Genomic DNA, 18,626 nt, shown 5'->3' on the forward strand with positions numbered 1-18,626 from the left:
CGACTGAACCACTAGAGAATTTTGTCCGTATTCACAAACGATGATTTCCTAAGTGAAGCAGCAAATCGAATCCACTCTGTGATTGGTTCGTGTGTCACCCTGTGCGTCAACGCGCACTGTGAGACCTCATTTGTGAATCCAGCGTTTGTCTCCCTCACTCTTGAAAGTATTCTTAGGTAAGTATGTGAGAGAAACAGATTTGAAGCCAAAAACGGTTTGGTTATGTTTGGAAACTTCGGAGTTTTGTACTTAATGAATATTTTTTAATTTTCTCCTTCGTGATTAAGTAGTAAGGTAGTTGTACTCTGTTCGACTCTATGGTTCTGGGTTCGCATTCTAGGTAAGAAAAAAATGGAGTGAAATAACATTTGTTCCTAGATTAGAATTTAGGAGGACATTGTAGTCATATGTTAATGAATCGAATAACTAAAAATTTCAGATTTAGAATCTCGCAGTTAAATCGATGGAACGAAATAATTGCATCAAAGACAACTTTTTTTCAACAATCTTCTAAGTAGTCTATGATTAGGAATTAATAATATAGTCCAGTTTCTTCATTCGAGTAAATAAATGACTGTGATGTCACTTTCGCGATGCCTATGTAATAAATAATACACATAATTCATATTGGCCTATTTATAATTAAACCCTTTCTTTAAAAATAAACAAAAGTGTGATAACACAAATGTTTAAGAATCTGGGTCCACCTTTGCATTTCTCAGGGCTCATACAAACTTCATAATTAGCAATTTAAATTAATAAGTACATAATCTTGATTAAAAATATAGCTGTCATTTTCATGGTTAGATAAAAAATAGCCAAGAAGTAACAAACTCCAGTATATTTTACATTATTTCGTAATTTTTTGTAAACAAAAAAACATTCTTAACTACAGCGCTTTCCAGTTGGCGCCACTGTAGATAACGGTCCTGTAGGACTATCGCATTCGCCTTTACTGGGTTGATGCCACAAGCAAATTTGGTCCTTCTCGATTAAAAAAATCATTAAACTTTTTCTCGACATTAAGCTAAAATAAAAGCAAAAAAACTATTTTAAATTGTGATAAAATTAAGATCATTCAAACTTACTATAAACAAGTTATACGTTAACAACCAAAACCATACAAGCATTATGTATAGGTACCTTAAGTACATCGATAAAATCGCAAAAAAACGACGGTGACGTAACTTGGCGACTTGTATGCCACGTGACTTAGCGATTAAATGTCGAATGTTACATTGTCGAACAGGTAAATTAAAAATATTTACCCACCACACCCTAGCCATACCACATTTTAATTTAACCATTTATCTCAGTTAACATCTCACTTAATCTATAAAATGTCATATTTTACTAGTTAATTTCCTTCTGAAATTATTCTACTGCTTAAAAATATGCTTTCATGGGGTAATATCACCTATTCGCGTCCAAACGACAGGCTACTCTTTAAAAACAGTATAAAATAACCATACCAACACACAAAAAACTTTCTATAGATGAGTTTTTACTTTTTTTGAGAGTGATTTGTCATTTGGACGCTAACAGGCGACACGACCCTATTTTAAGCAACCACAATTTAAAAAAAATCAAAATTCGAGCAATAGAAAACCCTCAAGAACGGTAACTAATAAAATATAACTCAGTATAAATCTATAATAATATTATTTAGTGGAATAACTATTTTTAGTATTTTGTTATAAGGCATATTGTTTTTGTTCATAAAAATGGCACTGTTACCCCAATTGACTATAAAGCTTCAATTAATTTCACTTATACATGTGTTTATTAAAGAAAAATACTATAGTTCGGTCGCCGAGTAAATAGAATTTCGTCCAACTGTGGCGAGTGTGTGGTTTCGTGGCGACTGTGCGACGGGCGCCCGCAGTGAGTGTGCGAGCGCGACAGCAATATAATTACGCGCGAGCGATAAGGATGGGTAGCTCGGGGTCATTGGACGAAATTCTATCTGCTCGGCGACCGGAATTTAGAGACGAATTCACTACCTGCTAGTGTTGTAAAAAACTCGAGAGTTATAATGCGAACAGCTAGGGACTGGAATTCGCTGCCTGCTGGTGTCTTTCCTGAACACTATAATCTGGGCCTCTTCAAGGAGTGAATAGTCACTTACAGGGCAAATTTATATACCATCCTAGACTGCATCTCACTTAACATCAGGTGCGATTGCAGTCCAATACCTGTTTTGTTCTATAAAAAAATGGCTCATGAGAACACAAAACATTATAGCCTGACCAGGAACATAAAAACCCTGGCATAGAGGCGCGTCAATTGCATTTGAAAGTGCAACACTGAGTACAGTCGTACCTGTGTTAAATTAATAGGCTAACTTTATGTATCAGGATTCAGGATTACGGGCTAATTTGATATTTTCATAAATTAACGAAAAAATATTATTATAGGTAACCTGGTTTAAATAAATTAAATGACACCATCAATCGAGTTAGTAGGATTTATTTTATTATTCATCAATAATCAAATTCAGAACTTGAATATTCAACTGCAATGTCTGCTCATGAACGCTTCAAACTCGGTACTTCTTTCCCAATTCCATAAAATTCAACACTTAGAAAGTGACAAAAAACTTTAAAATAGGTATTTGAAACAAACCACAGCTAATTTTCATAATGGACTGTACTATACAATAAACATGTCAGTCAATTTGACAACCTTGTCGGAAATATTATTCAATGAAAATATTGTCCGAACCCTTAGTATTTCTCTTCGATAAATACTTTAACACATTGTGAACCACTTTTCTTTCACGACTATAAAAAGATTTTAGCAGTTTAATTCACAAAATCAATTGCGCACATTTAAAATAAAGTTTGTTTACACTTTGACAGCAATAGACTGACATGCAAGGTGACATGTCAATGAAGTTTTCAGTTACTGTTGCCATTAAAAGAAATTAGTACCATTAGTTTTCCGCAACATGGCGAGGGTTTTTATGTTCCTGGTCAGGCTATACCTACATATTTGACGTCGGGTAAATAGTTGCCTTCTAGCTACCGCGATATTTGTAAGAATTTTATCAATCTATTGATGAAAACAATATGAAAATCCGTCCAGCGGTTTTTTAATTCATCGGAACAGACAGACAATACAGAGGACTTGTTATGTAGTGATTCTTTTAACAGACACATGTATTGAAATCAAAGGCATTAGATTAGTTCATAATAATAATATATTCGTTTATTATAATAATAAATGAGTTATTAATAATAGCTACGTAATCGGAAGCTGCATTCGTATAGTTTACAGCACACACAGAACAAAATGTTTTTCTTCAATTGACTTTGAATGATTGAACCTTACATGATAGAAATAAAGTTTAAAATTCATTGAAGATATTCACTGTTTTAGTTAACTTAATGTGCTGTTAACTATACTTTAATTTTGTACAAGATTATAAAAAGTATTCGTAAATAAATTAATATTAAAAAATAGCGATGAGCGTTTGTAAGAAAAAAAAAACGTCGATACTTATTTCGGTAGCGCTCAGCACTATTACATTTTTTTCACATAAATTCTTAAGCCTAAAGATTCTCAATAAAACAAATTAAAACCTACCCAACCCATTAATATAGAAAAATATGTTTTCTACGATAAAAACATAATATGAAAGGTCAATGAAAAAATTTGATAACGTCACATCATTTATATTTTGAAACCAGTGATGTGAAAATATGGTACCGTTTTGTGATGTCGATATTTTTTGGTATTTGTCAGAATAATTCTTTTATTATCACTTTATGGAGACTATTATAAGAGATTGTTAAACAGTAATTTAGAAATAAATTCATAAATACTAATAATTTCACATGATTAATAAGATTAAATATTACACTATGACTGGGTTTGAGTAATTCGTTAAAATGCGACAGTACAAGCGTGTATATCAGTCTACAGATATATTCGATCACGTATCATCTCATAGATATTTCATAAATTCATTCTATCGATATATTTTGTTCCACCAGGATTGCTTACTGACATCACTAGTCGAGACATTATTAATTATTAATAAGTTAGTAGTTATCTTCTTTTAAAGAAGTTTACAATAAATATTTACATTTGTTTTCTATGAAAGGCAAAGCGTGGCTACTTTATTGTATTTTAATATACTTTAGTTATAAAATACGTTTAGTAACTGTTTTTAATATTAAAACCTTAATAATTATATTAAAGTAGACCTTGAGAGTCAAATCGAATTCAGTAAGCAATCCCACTAAAAATTCATTCTCTACCTTTCACCTAAACGATTTTCGACCATACGCACATAGACATACGGGCTAAATTAACAGTTACGCCTTATCTATAACTTCTTTTCTTCTTTCTGCCAACCTTCTTCTTCTATGTATTAAGGGCACGAAACCCCACAACGCTGCGCCGCTTATTAGAATAAAACCAAGTGTCACAAATAAGGATTTATAAGACTGGGTATACTCAAACCAAAACCCGCATATAGGAGGCCCTATCAACTGCAGGATACCATTCATAAACAAACTGATACCGTAAGAAGACATCAGTCTTTCGGTACCGAGCATCTCTGTCATCACTAGCGCTGTCACACCTACGTTAATACCAGACGCGATACCGAAAATAGAACAGAACGCACTTATCGCCGAATAACTCGACACTAACGGTATCATCGCTAAGCTGATACCGGAAAGCAGGAGACCGAAAATGAAGAAATACCGTTTCGGTGTCAACACTACGTCCGATAGAGCTGACCCGCCTATCCGCCCGATCAAATCGAGCAAGGATATTATCGATAATAAGTACGCTCCTAGTGATTTATCGAAACCGCATTCTTTAGCGTAGGACGGCACTAGAATAATGAAGTTCGTATACGAAATCGCGCACGTACAATTCGATATTAAAATCACTAAATAAATCGGATCTTTCAGTAACTGTACGTCGAAATACTTGCTGGGTTCTTTTTTGGCGTTATCGTCTTTAGGTTTCTTTTTGCATCCACAGCAATAAGTGATCGGTGCTAGACTCTCTGTTACAGACTTCAAGCTGAATTGCGAAGCGAATTCACTGGGTTTTTCAAATGCAGACAACGTAGACCCATGAAAAGGCGTCGACATATACTGAAAACTAGACGTCGAAGGGCTTCGTTTAGGCGTTTTCGGAACAGTCAGCTTCTTCCCAAACGCTTCGGTGGAGTTCACTCTGCTAGCTTTGCCTTCTGGCACTGATTCTAGCAAGGACGGATTGCTAGGCAAATGGTTTTTACTTGATATGTTTTGTAAACCATGTTTTGAAGAAACTGGTGTGGGTTTCCTAGTTCTTTCTTCTTTCCCGACCAGAGCAGCACTGGCAGATCTGACGAAACTATCTGGTCGGTTAGGCGACAGTTTTTCTTCAATATTCGCGTTCGAATGGTTCTTGAAGATAGGGGGAGAACCGTTAGGGTGTTTTTCGCAAGATGGCGTCATTTCTTCTGGGGTGAGGATGAGTTTTGGGTTGATTTCCTCTGTGTCGCCCGCTTCTTCTTCTGCAAAGGGCTCGAGCTGGAAAGAATAAAGTGGATTTCAGTTAAAAATAAAAGTGACCGACATAGCTCGCAGAATTGCTGAAATCAAGTGTCAGTGGGCGGCACATAGCCCGTAGAGACGATGGCCGTTGGGGCAGAAAAGTTCTCGAGTGGCGACCACGGGCCGGAAGACGTAGCTTAGGCAGGCTTCCCACTAGGTGGACCGACGATCTGGTGAAGGTCGCGGGAAGGGGCTGGAGCCCTCCTATAATGATTTCCAGATTGGCCCGATCCTGCATGCTTTGATGTCACAGTGAGTATAGTTCTATTTAATAGCGCCATAGCATGATGAAGTGGTTCACGTCTCGGCAAAGGCAGCTTAGCCAACCTGCTCCATGGACCGACGACCTCAAGAAGATATCTGACAAGAGCTGGATGACAATAAAACTGCAGGTTCTGATGGAGTCTCAACATTAGGTAAGTATTGTGCCAATGTTTTCAGTCGGTAAGGCAAGTTTTCTAATGTTCAGAAAATATTGTTCTATCAAAATTCTGAATTTATACATTTCAAAAAATCGGTTTTTCAACTTATTTATTATTATTTAATGAATAGAGATTTGTATTTTTATAAAAAAAAGTTAAGCCTACTGTTATTCAATCTATAAAGGACGAAACACACTTATCAACTCGGAAACGGATCGAAACCGTATCAACTCGAGGAGGTCAGTATTCTTTGTATGTAACTCTATACTGTACACACTTATCAATATCCGCACCGTAACGCAAACACCTCGCCTCGCGGTTGACAGCGCGAAGAAAGGTTTTCAGGTTGACCATAATGATGAAATACAATAAAACAATAACTATAATAGAAAATATTTATTTAAAAATGTCTTACAGAGTACACATTCAATTTGGGAATCGAGGAATGACAATGGAATGGCCTCTTAAAATGCATACATAAATGTATAAATATCACAAAATTGATTTGTATAAAATACATAAATATTTACACACAAAGTACAGTTTTCTGTTAGTAGAAAAATAATGTCGAATTGGGATGATGATGAAAAAAATATTGGAAACGTATTTTTTAGTGTTTTTCATAATCGAATAATTACAATATTATATTGAGTTGAAATGTCGCGTGACGTCACTTTTGAGTAAAAAATCTACGCGTGACGTAACTCGCCACTTCAACTCGATGTAGCACTGTTATTATTTAATTATGAAAGAAAATAAAAATACGAGTGTAATATTTTCTAATTATCTGTCTGACGGACAAATAATTGAAATTTTGTCATCTAGCCTATTATTTGAGGAGCTTTGTCTTATTTTGAATTATAACAACAGGATTTTTATATCATCATCATTTCAGTCACAGGACGTCCACTGTTGAACATAGGCCTCCACCAATGATTTCCTGCATTTAGTAAAAAATCATATTTTTTCACATTACTTTTCTACCAAAAGAATCTTGCAGTTTATTAATAAATACATTTGGCAAGAATTAGAATAAAATCGATCGTCACATTCGTTTATACTGTCGGTGCCTTTTATAAGATTTATATAAGTTTATATTTGTATCAGTTATATAAAATAACAGTTGAGAGCCTCAGGGGTAACCACAATTTCTAAATATTACAAAACGTACCTAAAATATACATTTTTATATTTATTTAAAAATAAAAAATATACAGATACAAAAAGTACCTAGAACTAAATATAAAAGGAATATAAAATTACTCGTACCAAAAAATAACGTTATCGGTACCATAAAATAACGTTATCGTTATTAGTACACAGATTAAAATTAACTATAAAAATAATATGAATAAATGTAGTATATCCTACCGTCAAAATAAATTCATTAATGTACTATAAATTCATTTGAAATTAATATAAAATATCCTAAAACGTGTCGCAAGCAACCTCACACAAACTGACAAATCCGCATAATGAAATTTGAACTGTACGTCTTTAGAATAAAGTTTTAAAAAGACTTTTCGTATGCTGTACAACTTTACGCTATGACACTGAAATCATGATAAATATAGATAAAAATTGAATCATGTTTGATTATAAAACACTAAATTTAACAACAACAATTTTGTGCATGACAATGGCAAATATAGTTGCCAGTGTATTTATCCTTATTGCTTTAAGAAGAAAATATTTTTTTCTTTCTACCTAAAGGGCTGGAGAATGGTAAAAAAAACCACTTAGGGTTGATTTTTCAATCTTCGGATAACTTTTAACTGAAGAATAAGTTTGGCACATTGACAGTTTTAGTATGGGAAATATGTCAAAATGACAATGTTATTCTTCAGTTAAAAGATATCTGACGATTGAAAAATCAGCCCCTAATCGACTGCAAATTAAGTCTTTCAAAATTTAGTATCACTATTATTTATTTTATAATGGATGGATCACAAAAGGATGTTTTTAAATGAATGGACTAAAATGCTAAATCACAAATGCCAGTTACAATATCAAAAAAAGATAACAGACTACAGTCTAGCGCATAATTGAATCAGAACCTGAGATATGGGAGCGGCACGAGAGGGTTTTTGTGACATCAAACGTCAGCGAGACTTCAGATGTGCTTCAAACTTGTATCAGAGTAAATACAAATGAGTAGGCCATCTTCATAGAAACGCACCGAGCGCGGTTTGTATGTGAGCGCGCCAATACGTACTGACGTTCGGCGCAACTCCCCGCTAATCCACGCTAAATTTTGTCAGTGTGTGCGTGCGCGCCGCATACGTATTGGCGCGCTCATATACAAACCGCGCTCGTTGCGTTTCTATGAAGATGACCTACTCATTTGTATTTACTCTGCTTGTATGCTCTGAATGAGGGCTATCGTTTTAGCGCTCACCAGTTGGCGCCACTGTAGAGTAAGGTCCTGTCACTTGCTAGTAGCGAAGACAGTGGCGCCAACTGGTGAGGGCGAAAGTGGTAGGAGGACTATCGCATTTGCACTCATCAAGATGGCGCCACTGTAGAGTAAGGTTCTGTCAATCGCCAGGGGTGCCAACTGTTGAGTATAAAAACGATAGCCCTCATTGCTCTGTCACGTCATGTGTCACCCCTCCCGTGCCGCTCTCACACCTCAGGCACTGACTCAGTTATGCGCTATAACTGTTAGTTTATTTGTTGCAAAGAATCATCAATCAATCAAATTTTAAGTACCTACCTCATTACTTTCACGAAACGAAGTTCATACAAATCAACGCATTCTACACGCAAGTGCCTCATAAAAATGTTCATACATCAAATTGTATGTGATCTTGCTTTACTAATAATTAATTCGGGAATGACCAAGTTCAACATTGGTCTACATTTAAGACTTGTAAGATGAAACCAAGCTCAAAATCAATTCAAAATCTGCGATTGGTTGAGTTTTAAGAATATTTGAAACGTTAAACGTCAGCGAGACTTCAGAGGGCTGAGTGTGAGTTTTTACCAAACGCGCTCACATGACATTTAATGTATGACGGATTGTACAGCGCCTAGCGGGAAACGTTCAAAAACTAAAATTTTCATACATTTTAGAGTAAACTCACACTCAGCCCACAGATATGCTTCAGATTTGTATGCTCTATGACGAGATAATAATATTATATCAATATCACCTCTCTCGTGCCGTTCCCATACACTGACTGAGTTAAGCGCTACATCTACAGGGTGTTAGGTAAATGGGTATATGAGCCGACACTAGCCCATGTTAACATGGGCATATAATGGTATGGTGAAGTCAGAAATTTGATATTATCATTTTAATTTTTTTAATTTTCATACAAAATAAATTTTATAAAATCCGATTTGTATGAAAATTAAAATAATTAAAATAAAGATATAAATTTTCTGACTTCACCATACCATTTATATGTCCATGTTAACATGGGCTAGTGTCGGCTCATATACCCATTTACCTAACACCCTGTATATATCAATTACTAGAAAAAATACTTTCGAATAGTAACGTGCCTATAATTTTCCAGATTGCTGTAATCACTGAGCTACCTTGAATCTAGTTTTGATTTTCGTTTCATAATACAGAATGTCAAAAAACATGAAAATTACAACAATAACATTAAAAATAGCATAATAGTAAAAAATAGTATTAACTATAATAATACATGAAAAATATCCTACATAGAAACATTTTGTGCTTAACGCTAGCGTATATAAATCTATATACTTAATATATTTAGTATTCTCTGTAAGAAAGCACGTAGTTCACTATAAAATTCATATTTTGGCCTAACTTTGGCAGTCGATACGATCGCAGGACGCAACTCTGTGGCGACGGACGTATCTAGAATCAAATCACAATGCATTTTACAGCTACCGCAGTCATCTAAATAGCAGTACGAGTTCAACAAATCGATGTTGGGACAATCGTAAAAGTATTGCCCGGAATAACAGTGTTATTTTTTTTCATTTAATCCTAAGTTTTAGTCGCAAGTCGCAACTCTGTGGCGACTGGTCGCTTAATCTAGTAATACCTACGCTTTTTGGTTGCCAGCCTCTCTCTTCGCGTTGTCTCTCTTCCTTTTGTTTATTATCGGCATAAACAGCCATAGAGATGCGCCAGCGATGAAAATAAAACCGAACGTTATGAACATGTTCGTGAAATTTTTGTCTCGCTCGAACCACAGACCACAAATTGGTGGACCTATCAACTGTAAAAGTCCGTTGACGAAAAGACTTATTCCATAAGTCGACATAAGTCTTTCCACGCCCAGAATTTCCGCCATGACCAAAGTGGTAACACCGTTGTTGATACCCGACGCCAATCCAAAGAACGCACAGCAAACGCTTAGCCCTATATACGAAATCATAAAGGGCATTATCACTAACGTAATACCAGAAAATAATAAGCCCCCTACGAAGTAAAAAGTTTTAGGTATTAAATTCAAATCTGAAAGAGCAGAACCTCCTATACGTCCTACTAAGTCAAGAGCTGATACTGTACTGAGGAGTAAAGCACCTTCTGATTTATCAAAGCCAATATTCTGCGCGTGAGATGGTAACAAAATTATGAAATTCGTACACGAAATTGCCACTGTACTTGACGATATCAATATGACCAAATACGTCGGATCAGTCAGAAGACTCAAATCAAAGAACTTATTAGGTTCCTTCTTCTTTTTTTTCTTGCAGCAGAAGCAGCAGTAAGCCGCATCGGTAACGCTTTCAGTTATAGATTTTAAAGAGAATTGGGACGCAAATTCGTTCGGCTGTTCAAAGGCAGATAACGTTGAACCGTGAAACGGAGTCGAAACGTACGCGAAACTGGAAGTAGACATGGTGCGTTTCGGTCCGGCCGTACTGAGTCTCCTTCCAAAAGTTTCTTGCGACCCCAATTTTTTTATATCTAGACCAATAGACGCAGAGCTGAGTCCCGCTTTTGACATTTGTCTCGCGTTTGACAGCTTCCGCTTTGACAGGTTGTGTTTCAGCTGGCTTTGGGAAGAGAGAGACGGCATGCAGTGCTGACTGTTATGCATGTGGGTTTGTGAGAGATTTTTCTGTATGTCAGAGTGCCCGTTGATTTTTTCCGCTGTAGGATTCCTTGGCAGTTGAGAGGTCATGTTGTAGGTCTCTACGGGTTCTTCCTCTTCGAAGAGTATGTCGTCCTGAAAGAAATAGACTTTGTCAACATTTTTATGAGTATTTTTGGGGAAAAGAGAGGGACGCAGTTATAACAGACAACAGTATTATATCTATAGGACAAAAAGGCATAATACTATACAGGAGTCATTGTAATAGTTCACTCAGTTAAAATAGGCAAGGTGAATGTGTCAAGTGTAGAAAGCCCAATCCGATAATATAATGCCCGTTTTCACCATCAATCCCTGATTTTTAAGTGACCCCTATGGTAACATCTAGCAGGAATTATATTTTCAAAGGGGTCACTTAAAAATTAGGGATTGATGGTGAAAACGGGCATAAATCATTTAGTTAGTTATAAAAGTTGGCCCAGACACTACAATGAGCTCGCTATTTCTTAAAACTCATTCTGTGTATCCAAAATTATAACCCACCACCATAATATAATAAGAAAAATAACTGAAAGGCATTTAACCTTTCGGAGATACCGATAAAAATATGATTTCAAATCATCATTGAATAAAAAGCTCTCCCTAAATTATATTTCAAATAAAAACTAAGAGCATAGAAAAACATCTAAAGCATTCGTTCCAATCACTCTATTACCTAAACACAAACTAAGCAGAGTTTGCACTATTCCTTTAGGGTCTTTTTCGTTCTATAATTTGACATAAAAAGAAAAGACACGACAGTGCCAGACAATATGACATTCGTTATAGATTTCGATTCGATTACACCGTATACATCAACCGTTTTTACACTTAGAAACATAGCGAAACGATTACGATTAACAAAAACACACTGTTACAGAAAGAGACCCTAAATAAGAAATTAATCTAGCAAAGTTATCCTACTTTTTTATTCTAAAATACAAAAAGTTACTTAAAGCAAAAGAAAAAACAAATAAATAATATTATTCCAATCTGTCTCTAGCAAAAAAAGTTTAAAAGAACTTTTTAATAAGAATACAGAATAAAAATAAAAGACAGATTAAAATAAAACTACATATAACATTATAACCACTTTCGTTTTTAATACAACAACAAAAATACCGTTACAAATACCGTTATTTTACAGTGCGTTTTGAAAATGAAACTATACACCCGCTAGGTGGCGCTGCAAGTAAGGAAAGTGATTACAGTGGTGTGTTTGTCAGTTGTTAGTATCAATGATTGTAAATGAAATACGTGCTTAAATCATGCTTGAGGGTAGGGGGATATTTGACGTCAAATAATGTACAGTGCCGTGAACTGTACATTATTTCGACCCTGGCAGAATCAACGCGTTAAATTCGCGTTTTGGTAAAAATAACAGCATCATTTACTTTTTTGAAATATGTATCCACCGGCTAGATAACGAATCTGTATTTTTACGTACTAGAAATATTATGTAACTGAATCTTACTAATATTATAAATGCGAAAGTTTGTGTGGATGTCTGGATGTTTGTTACTCTATCACGCAAAAACTCCTGAATGGATTTTGATGAAACTTTACAGTATTATTGTTTATAACCCAGAATAACATATAGGCTATAATTTATGACGATTTGTGACAAACTTAATTTCACGCGGGTGAAACCGCAGGCAAAAGCTAGTGGGATATAATTTTTCGTTTTATTCACTGTTATTAATTTGTTTTACTAATCTCATATTGTTTGTTTTCGTTATAGATATTTTATTAAGCATCCCAAAGCGTTTTCAGGCGGTGACATTTTCATATGCCATTTTAACAGCCTCAAAATCGAATGAATGATTGAATGGAGTGGTTAACTTAGTAATTCACTAGCACCATATCCTACAATAAATCCGTTGCTTAGCACATAAAGGACAGGTAAATGTTAACTCATCTGTCATATTAAATATTAAGTCAGTACAACATTTACAAAATATATTTTCCTCTGTGGTTGAGGATTCCGCGTGAAGCTAGTTTCCACCATTGGCCTGATCATCACTTTCCATCAAGTGAGATGCAGGCCAAGAGCTCGTGGTTAAAAAAAATACATTAAAGTCATAAAAAAGCTACTGAATTGATGATAGCAAGCAATTTTGCTTCGTATACAATGAATAAAGCATTATGGTATATTTTCCCTCGTCGCCAGGGGGCTTTAAAATATTCGTTAATTTTTTTACGTAAATAAATCTAATGAAAATGTTACTCTAACTAACATACAAACAACATACACAAGATAGAAAAAGAAGACATCACATAACAAGTTGTAATAGATGTGACACTCGATAAGTATTTAAAAAGAGTCAGATGTAAATAATCAAATTCAAAATCTTTGTTAGTATGTAGGCCCTTTTCAAGGCACTTATACACGTCCCAAATATAGCTTGACCTACCACCACTTCGGGACAACATATCGGCTGGAGCTGAGAAGAAGTGGCGGAAGAAACTCAGTCACCTTTGACAGCATCTTATTTACTATTGAAAATATCATTTACAAGATATGTAATAAGTGCGAGCTAGGCAGGTATTTATTTGTCTGACAGACAGCGTTATAATGTCAAATAACTTATCAAAACATTATCAGTAATGGGTGAAACTGGGCTAGTAAATAAATGTACTATTTTTTACAAGTGTCACATCTATAACTGGAAAAATTAGTATAATATGCAGTATGATACAGGCATGACATGGACCAAACATACAAACAATAGATATACACATAAAAAAATGATTTCGCTTACTTTATGCTATGTTGTCATATCCCAATGCGCAATGGTGTCGTTTCATTTTCAAAAACACTCAATAAAATACCGTTATTAATAACGTTACGCGTTATTCAAAATAACGAGTCCTTAAACGGTTTGTGAAATAATTAACGTTACGCGTTATAACGTTATTCAAAATAACGAGTCCTCAAACGGTTTGTGTAATAAGTGCGGTGTGTTATTCAATAATTATGTAAGAATAAATTATGTTCACACAAACTGCCACCATGCGTGTAAAGAAACCCTTGTAAATTATTAAAAGTCAAATAAAAATTTTAAAAATAAAATTTTTTCTTGCAGATTATTTTGTGTTTTTTTAGCAGACATAAGATATGTTATTTTACGGCACTAAGTTTGTTTTTTCAATATCATGTTTTACGGCTCTGAGTTGAACACTCTAAGACCTAAGTTAATAAGAAACATTCTATAAAAATGTGTTGCTTACATTAAGCACATAATATAGCAACAAAACAAGGCTCCCACATAAATAGTTTTAGTTATTTGAAAACAGTTACTCTGAATTTATGTTCGTAAAAAATATACAAACATAGTTAATACGGCTCAAAATCGCTCAAATATTCGCTAAAAATTTCACTTTCGTTTGTAATATTTTTTTGGTAATGCGTTTATATGAGTTAATAGATCACCTAAATAAAAATGGCGAGGATTGAAATCAACAACCTGTATAATTATTTTTGTAAAATAAAATCTATTGCAACTGCGTAAGTATACTTTATCTTTTATGTGCTTCAATTAAACTAAGATGTCAGCACGTTCTTGTGAAACTGTTTAGGTCTTTTTATTAATGACTTGAGCCTTGTGTATATTGGCATAGTGTTTTGTACCCTATCCCCTCGACTTAGAGTAGGCGCACACTGTTGATTTTTCGTCGGCCGACAGTTTAGTCGGGCAGTTGATCAGTATGGGCATGTATGGGAGTGCGCACACTACGCCGATTCGATTTGGCCGATTCTTCATACAAATTAAAATCGGGCACAACTATCGGCCAACTAAAAATCAACGGTGTGCGCTTACTCTTAAGATTCAAAATCCTTTTTCTCTATCTCTCTCTCACTCACCTGAGGTCCCTCCTCGTCTTCTTCAGGATCTTTGTACTTCCGAACCATATGTTCCTCAACAGGCTGGAAGAGGAGTGCCGCCGCCCACACGTTGAGCATTATGCCGCCTAGCACGAGAACCGCTCCTCTGCGGACAAAGGTAGAGTGAGCATTTTGCCGCTATTCATATGGTTCTTATAGATAAATAGATAAGAGTGAGTTTCGTCGCTAAAGCCCGATCTATGAGCACGTAGAATTTTGTTCAATGACCCCAAGCTACCCATCCTTATCGCTCGCGCGTAATTATATTGCTGTCGCGACTGTGCGACGGGCGCCCGCAGTGAGTGTGCGTGCTCGCAGACCAGACTATAGACGTACGTATGGGCCTTTACAGATAAAAAGATGGGATTAGGCATTTTGCCGCTATTAACCATTTACAGACAAATAGATCAAAATAGCCGCATAAACGTTGAGCATAATGCCGCCCAGCACGAGAACCGCGTCTCTGCAGACAAAAGTAGAATGAATGAATGTATTCCCGTCTCCGGACAAAAAGATGGAGTTGAGCATTTTGCCGCTTAAAGATAGATAAATAAATAGTAGCACACACGTTGAGCATAATGCCACCCAGAATGAGAACCGCTCCTCTGCGGACAAAGGATAGAGTGAGCATTTTGCCGCTAATCGTATACCCGTCTCCGACCAAAAAGACTAAGTTGAACATTTTGCCGCTTACAGATTTATTTTATTTATTAGGACAACCAACAAGACAAACACGCATACATGGAATTACTATAACTAAAAGTGCTTAGTTAGAACTAAGTGTTGTCTTAATTAAACGCTGCCACAGATATAGATAAATAGCAGCACACACGTTGAGCATAATGCCACCCAGAATGAGAACCGCTCCTCTGCGGACAACGCTAGAGTGAGCATTTTGCTGCTATTCATATGGGTCTTATAGATAAATAGATAAGAGTGAGTTTCGTCGCTAAAGCCCGGTCTGTGAGCACGTAGAATTTTGTCCAATGACCCCAAGCTACCCATCCTTATCGCTCGCGCGTAATTATATTGCTGTCGCGACTGTGCGACGGGCGCCCGCAGTGAGTGTGCGTGCTCGCAGACCAGACTATAGACGTACGTATGGGCCTTTACAGATAAAAAGATGGGATTAGGAATTTCGCCGCTATTAACCATTTACAGACAAATAGATCAAAATAGCAGCATAAAAGTTGAGCATAATGCCGCCCAGCACGAGAACCGCTCTTCTGCGGACAAATGAGAGGGTGAGCATTTTGCTGCTAAAATATAAATAGATATGTTGAGCATAATGCCGCCTAGCGTTGAACATAATGCCACTCAACACGAGAACAGCTCCTTGGCTGACAACGCTAGAGTGAGCATTTTGCCGTTAGTCGTATATTATTTTGTAGACAGATAATTGTGTTGAGCATAATGCCGCCCAGCACGAGAACCGCTCCTTGTGGACAAATGACAAGGTGAGCATTTTGCCGCTTAAAGATAGATAAATAAATAAGCACGCTCACTTGTATCCGTAGGTCTCCAGCAGGTATCTCAGCACCGGCGGCAGTATAATACTCCCGAAGGCAGAGCACTTCGAGACAGTGGTTTAGACTGGTTTGCGACTAATGGCAATATCGTGTCCGTGAGCGCACTTCTTCGTCGTAGTGATTTAGATTGGTTTAGTTAGTCACTTGGCCAGTGGTTTACTCTTTTAGACACTTCACTATAGTGGTTTAGAGTGGTTTGACACTTCACAGCAGTGGTTTAGACTGGTTAGAGATTATTTTGCGCGCAAAATTGAACCTTATCCCGCCGGAATAAGCACTCACTTGTATCCGTAGGTTTCCAGCAAGTATAGCGCTGTATTCAACCTTATGTAGTTGCAATAAGCACTCACTCTCGTCGAGTAGAAAATTGGACCTGATTCGCCGTAGAGGTTTAGATGCACACAGACGCGTCTCGAGCGAGCGGCATTCGCGCTCTCACTGGTTTAGAAACTTCGCGGCAGTTGTTTAGACTGGTTTGGACACTTCGCGACAGTGGTTTACTCTTTGAGATACTTCGCGGCAGTGGTTTTCTTAGACACTGCGGCAGTGGTTTAGACACTTCACCACATTGGTTTAGACTGGTTTGAGATTATTGGCGTATCCGTGAGCGCACTGGTTTAGACATTTCACGAGTGGTTTAGACTGATTTGCGATTATTGGCGATATCATGTCCGTGAACTTACTGGTTTAGAGTGGTTTAGACACTTCACGATAGTGGTTTGAGATCATTGGCGAAGCGAAAGCGTGTCCGTGAGCGCACTGGTTTAGAGTGGTTTGACACTACACGGCAGTGGTTTGGACTGGTTTGAGATTATTGGCGTATCCGTGAGCGACGTTTCACGAGTGGTTTAGACTGGTTTGATTACTGGCGATAACGTGTCCATGAAATTACTGGTTTAGAGTGGTTTGTCACTTCGCCATAGTGGTTTGAGATCATTGGCGAAGCGATTTCGTGTCCGTGAACTTACTGGTTTAGAGTGGTTTGACATTTCACGGCAGTGGTTTAGACTGGTTTGCAATTATTGGCGATTAGAACTCACTTGTATCCGTAGGTCTCCAGCAGGTACCTCAGCACCGGCGGCAGTATGATGCTCCCGAAGGCGGAGCCCGACATACAGATGCCGTTGGCGAGCCCGCGAAGGCGTACGAAGTGTGACGTCACATGTACACGCTGCATTCAACCTTATGTAGTTGCAATAAGGACTTAGAAGTAGCCATAAGACTTCAGATGTCTTTGATAAATGAAGCGTGACATCCAGTGGAGCGTCGAGTGAGCGAACATTTCGCGGCTGTGGTTTACTCTTTTAGCACCGGTTTGCGATTAGCACTCACTTGTATCCGTAGGTCTCACTAGTATCTAAAGCCCGGTCCGTGACGTACGTATGCAACATAATTACGCGCGAGCGATAAGGATGGGTAGCTTGGGGTCATTGGACAAAATTCTACGTGCTCACGGACCAGGCTTTAGTGGAGCGTCGAGTAGAAAATTGGACCTGATTCGCCGTAGTGGTTTAGATGCACACAGACGCGTCTCGAGAGAGCGGCATTCGCGCTCTCACTGGTTTAGATTGGTTTAGAAACTTCGCGGCAGTGGTTTAGACTGGTTTGGACACTTCGCGACAGTGGTTTACTCTTTAAGATACTTCGCGGCAGTGGTTTACTCTTAGACGCTGCGGCAGTGGTTTAGACACTTCACCACATTGGTTTAGACTGGTTTGAGATTATTGGCGTATCCGTGAGCGCACTGGTTTAGAGTGGTTTGACACTTCACGGCAGTGGTTTAGACTGGTTTGCGATTAGCACTCACTTGTATCCGTAGGTCTCCAGCAGGTACCTCAGCACCGGCGGCAGTATGATGCTCCCGAAGGCGGAGCCCGACATACAGATGCCGTTGGCGAGCCCGCGGAGACGGACGAAGTGTGACGTCACATACACGCTGTATTCAACCTTATGCGCTTGCAATAAGCACTTAGAAGTAGCCATAAGACTTCAGATGTCTTTGATAAATGAAGCGTGACATCCAGTGGAGCGTCGAGTGAGCGAATATTTCGCGGCAGCGGTTTAGACTGGTTTAGACACTATGTGGCAGTGGTTTACTCTTTTAGACACTTCACGACAGGGGTTTAGACTGGTTTACACAGTGGTTTAAACTGGTT

General features: G+C 37.3%; 1 protein-coding gene across 1 annotated transcript in view; it reads right to left on the minus strand.

Moving 5' to 3' along the window:
- Positions 1-3,183: 3,183 nt before the first annotated feature.
- The window catches only part of LOC135085357 (uncharacterized), a 61,965-nt gene continuing 46,522 nt past the window's right edge, over positions 3,184-18,626 (minus strand). The window contains exons 7-9 of the mRNA XM_063980147.1: positions 14,921-15,047; positions 10,079-11,151; positions 3,184-5,541 (exon numbers count right to left, since the gene is read on the minus strand). Of these exons, the coding sequence (XP_063836217.1) occupies positions 4,323-5,541; positions 10,079-11,151; positions 14,921-15,047 (2,419 nt within the window). The 3' untranslated portion in view covers positions 3,184-4,322. The remainder of the gene's footprint in view (positions 5,542-10,078; positions 11,152-14,920; positions 15,048-18,626) is intronic.

This window comes from Ostrinia nubilalis, chromosome 28 (assembly GCF_963855985.1).
Source record: "Ostrinia nubilalis chromosome 28, ilOstNubi1.1, whole genome shotgun sequence".
NCBI lineage: Eukaryota > Metazoa > Arthropoda > Insecta > Lepidoptera > Crambidae > Ostrinia > Ostrinia nubilalis.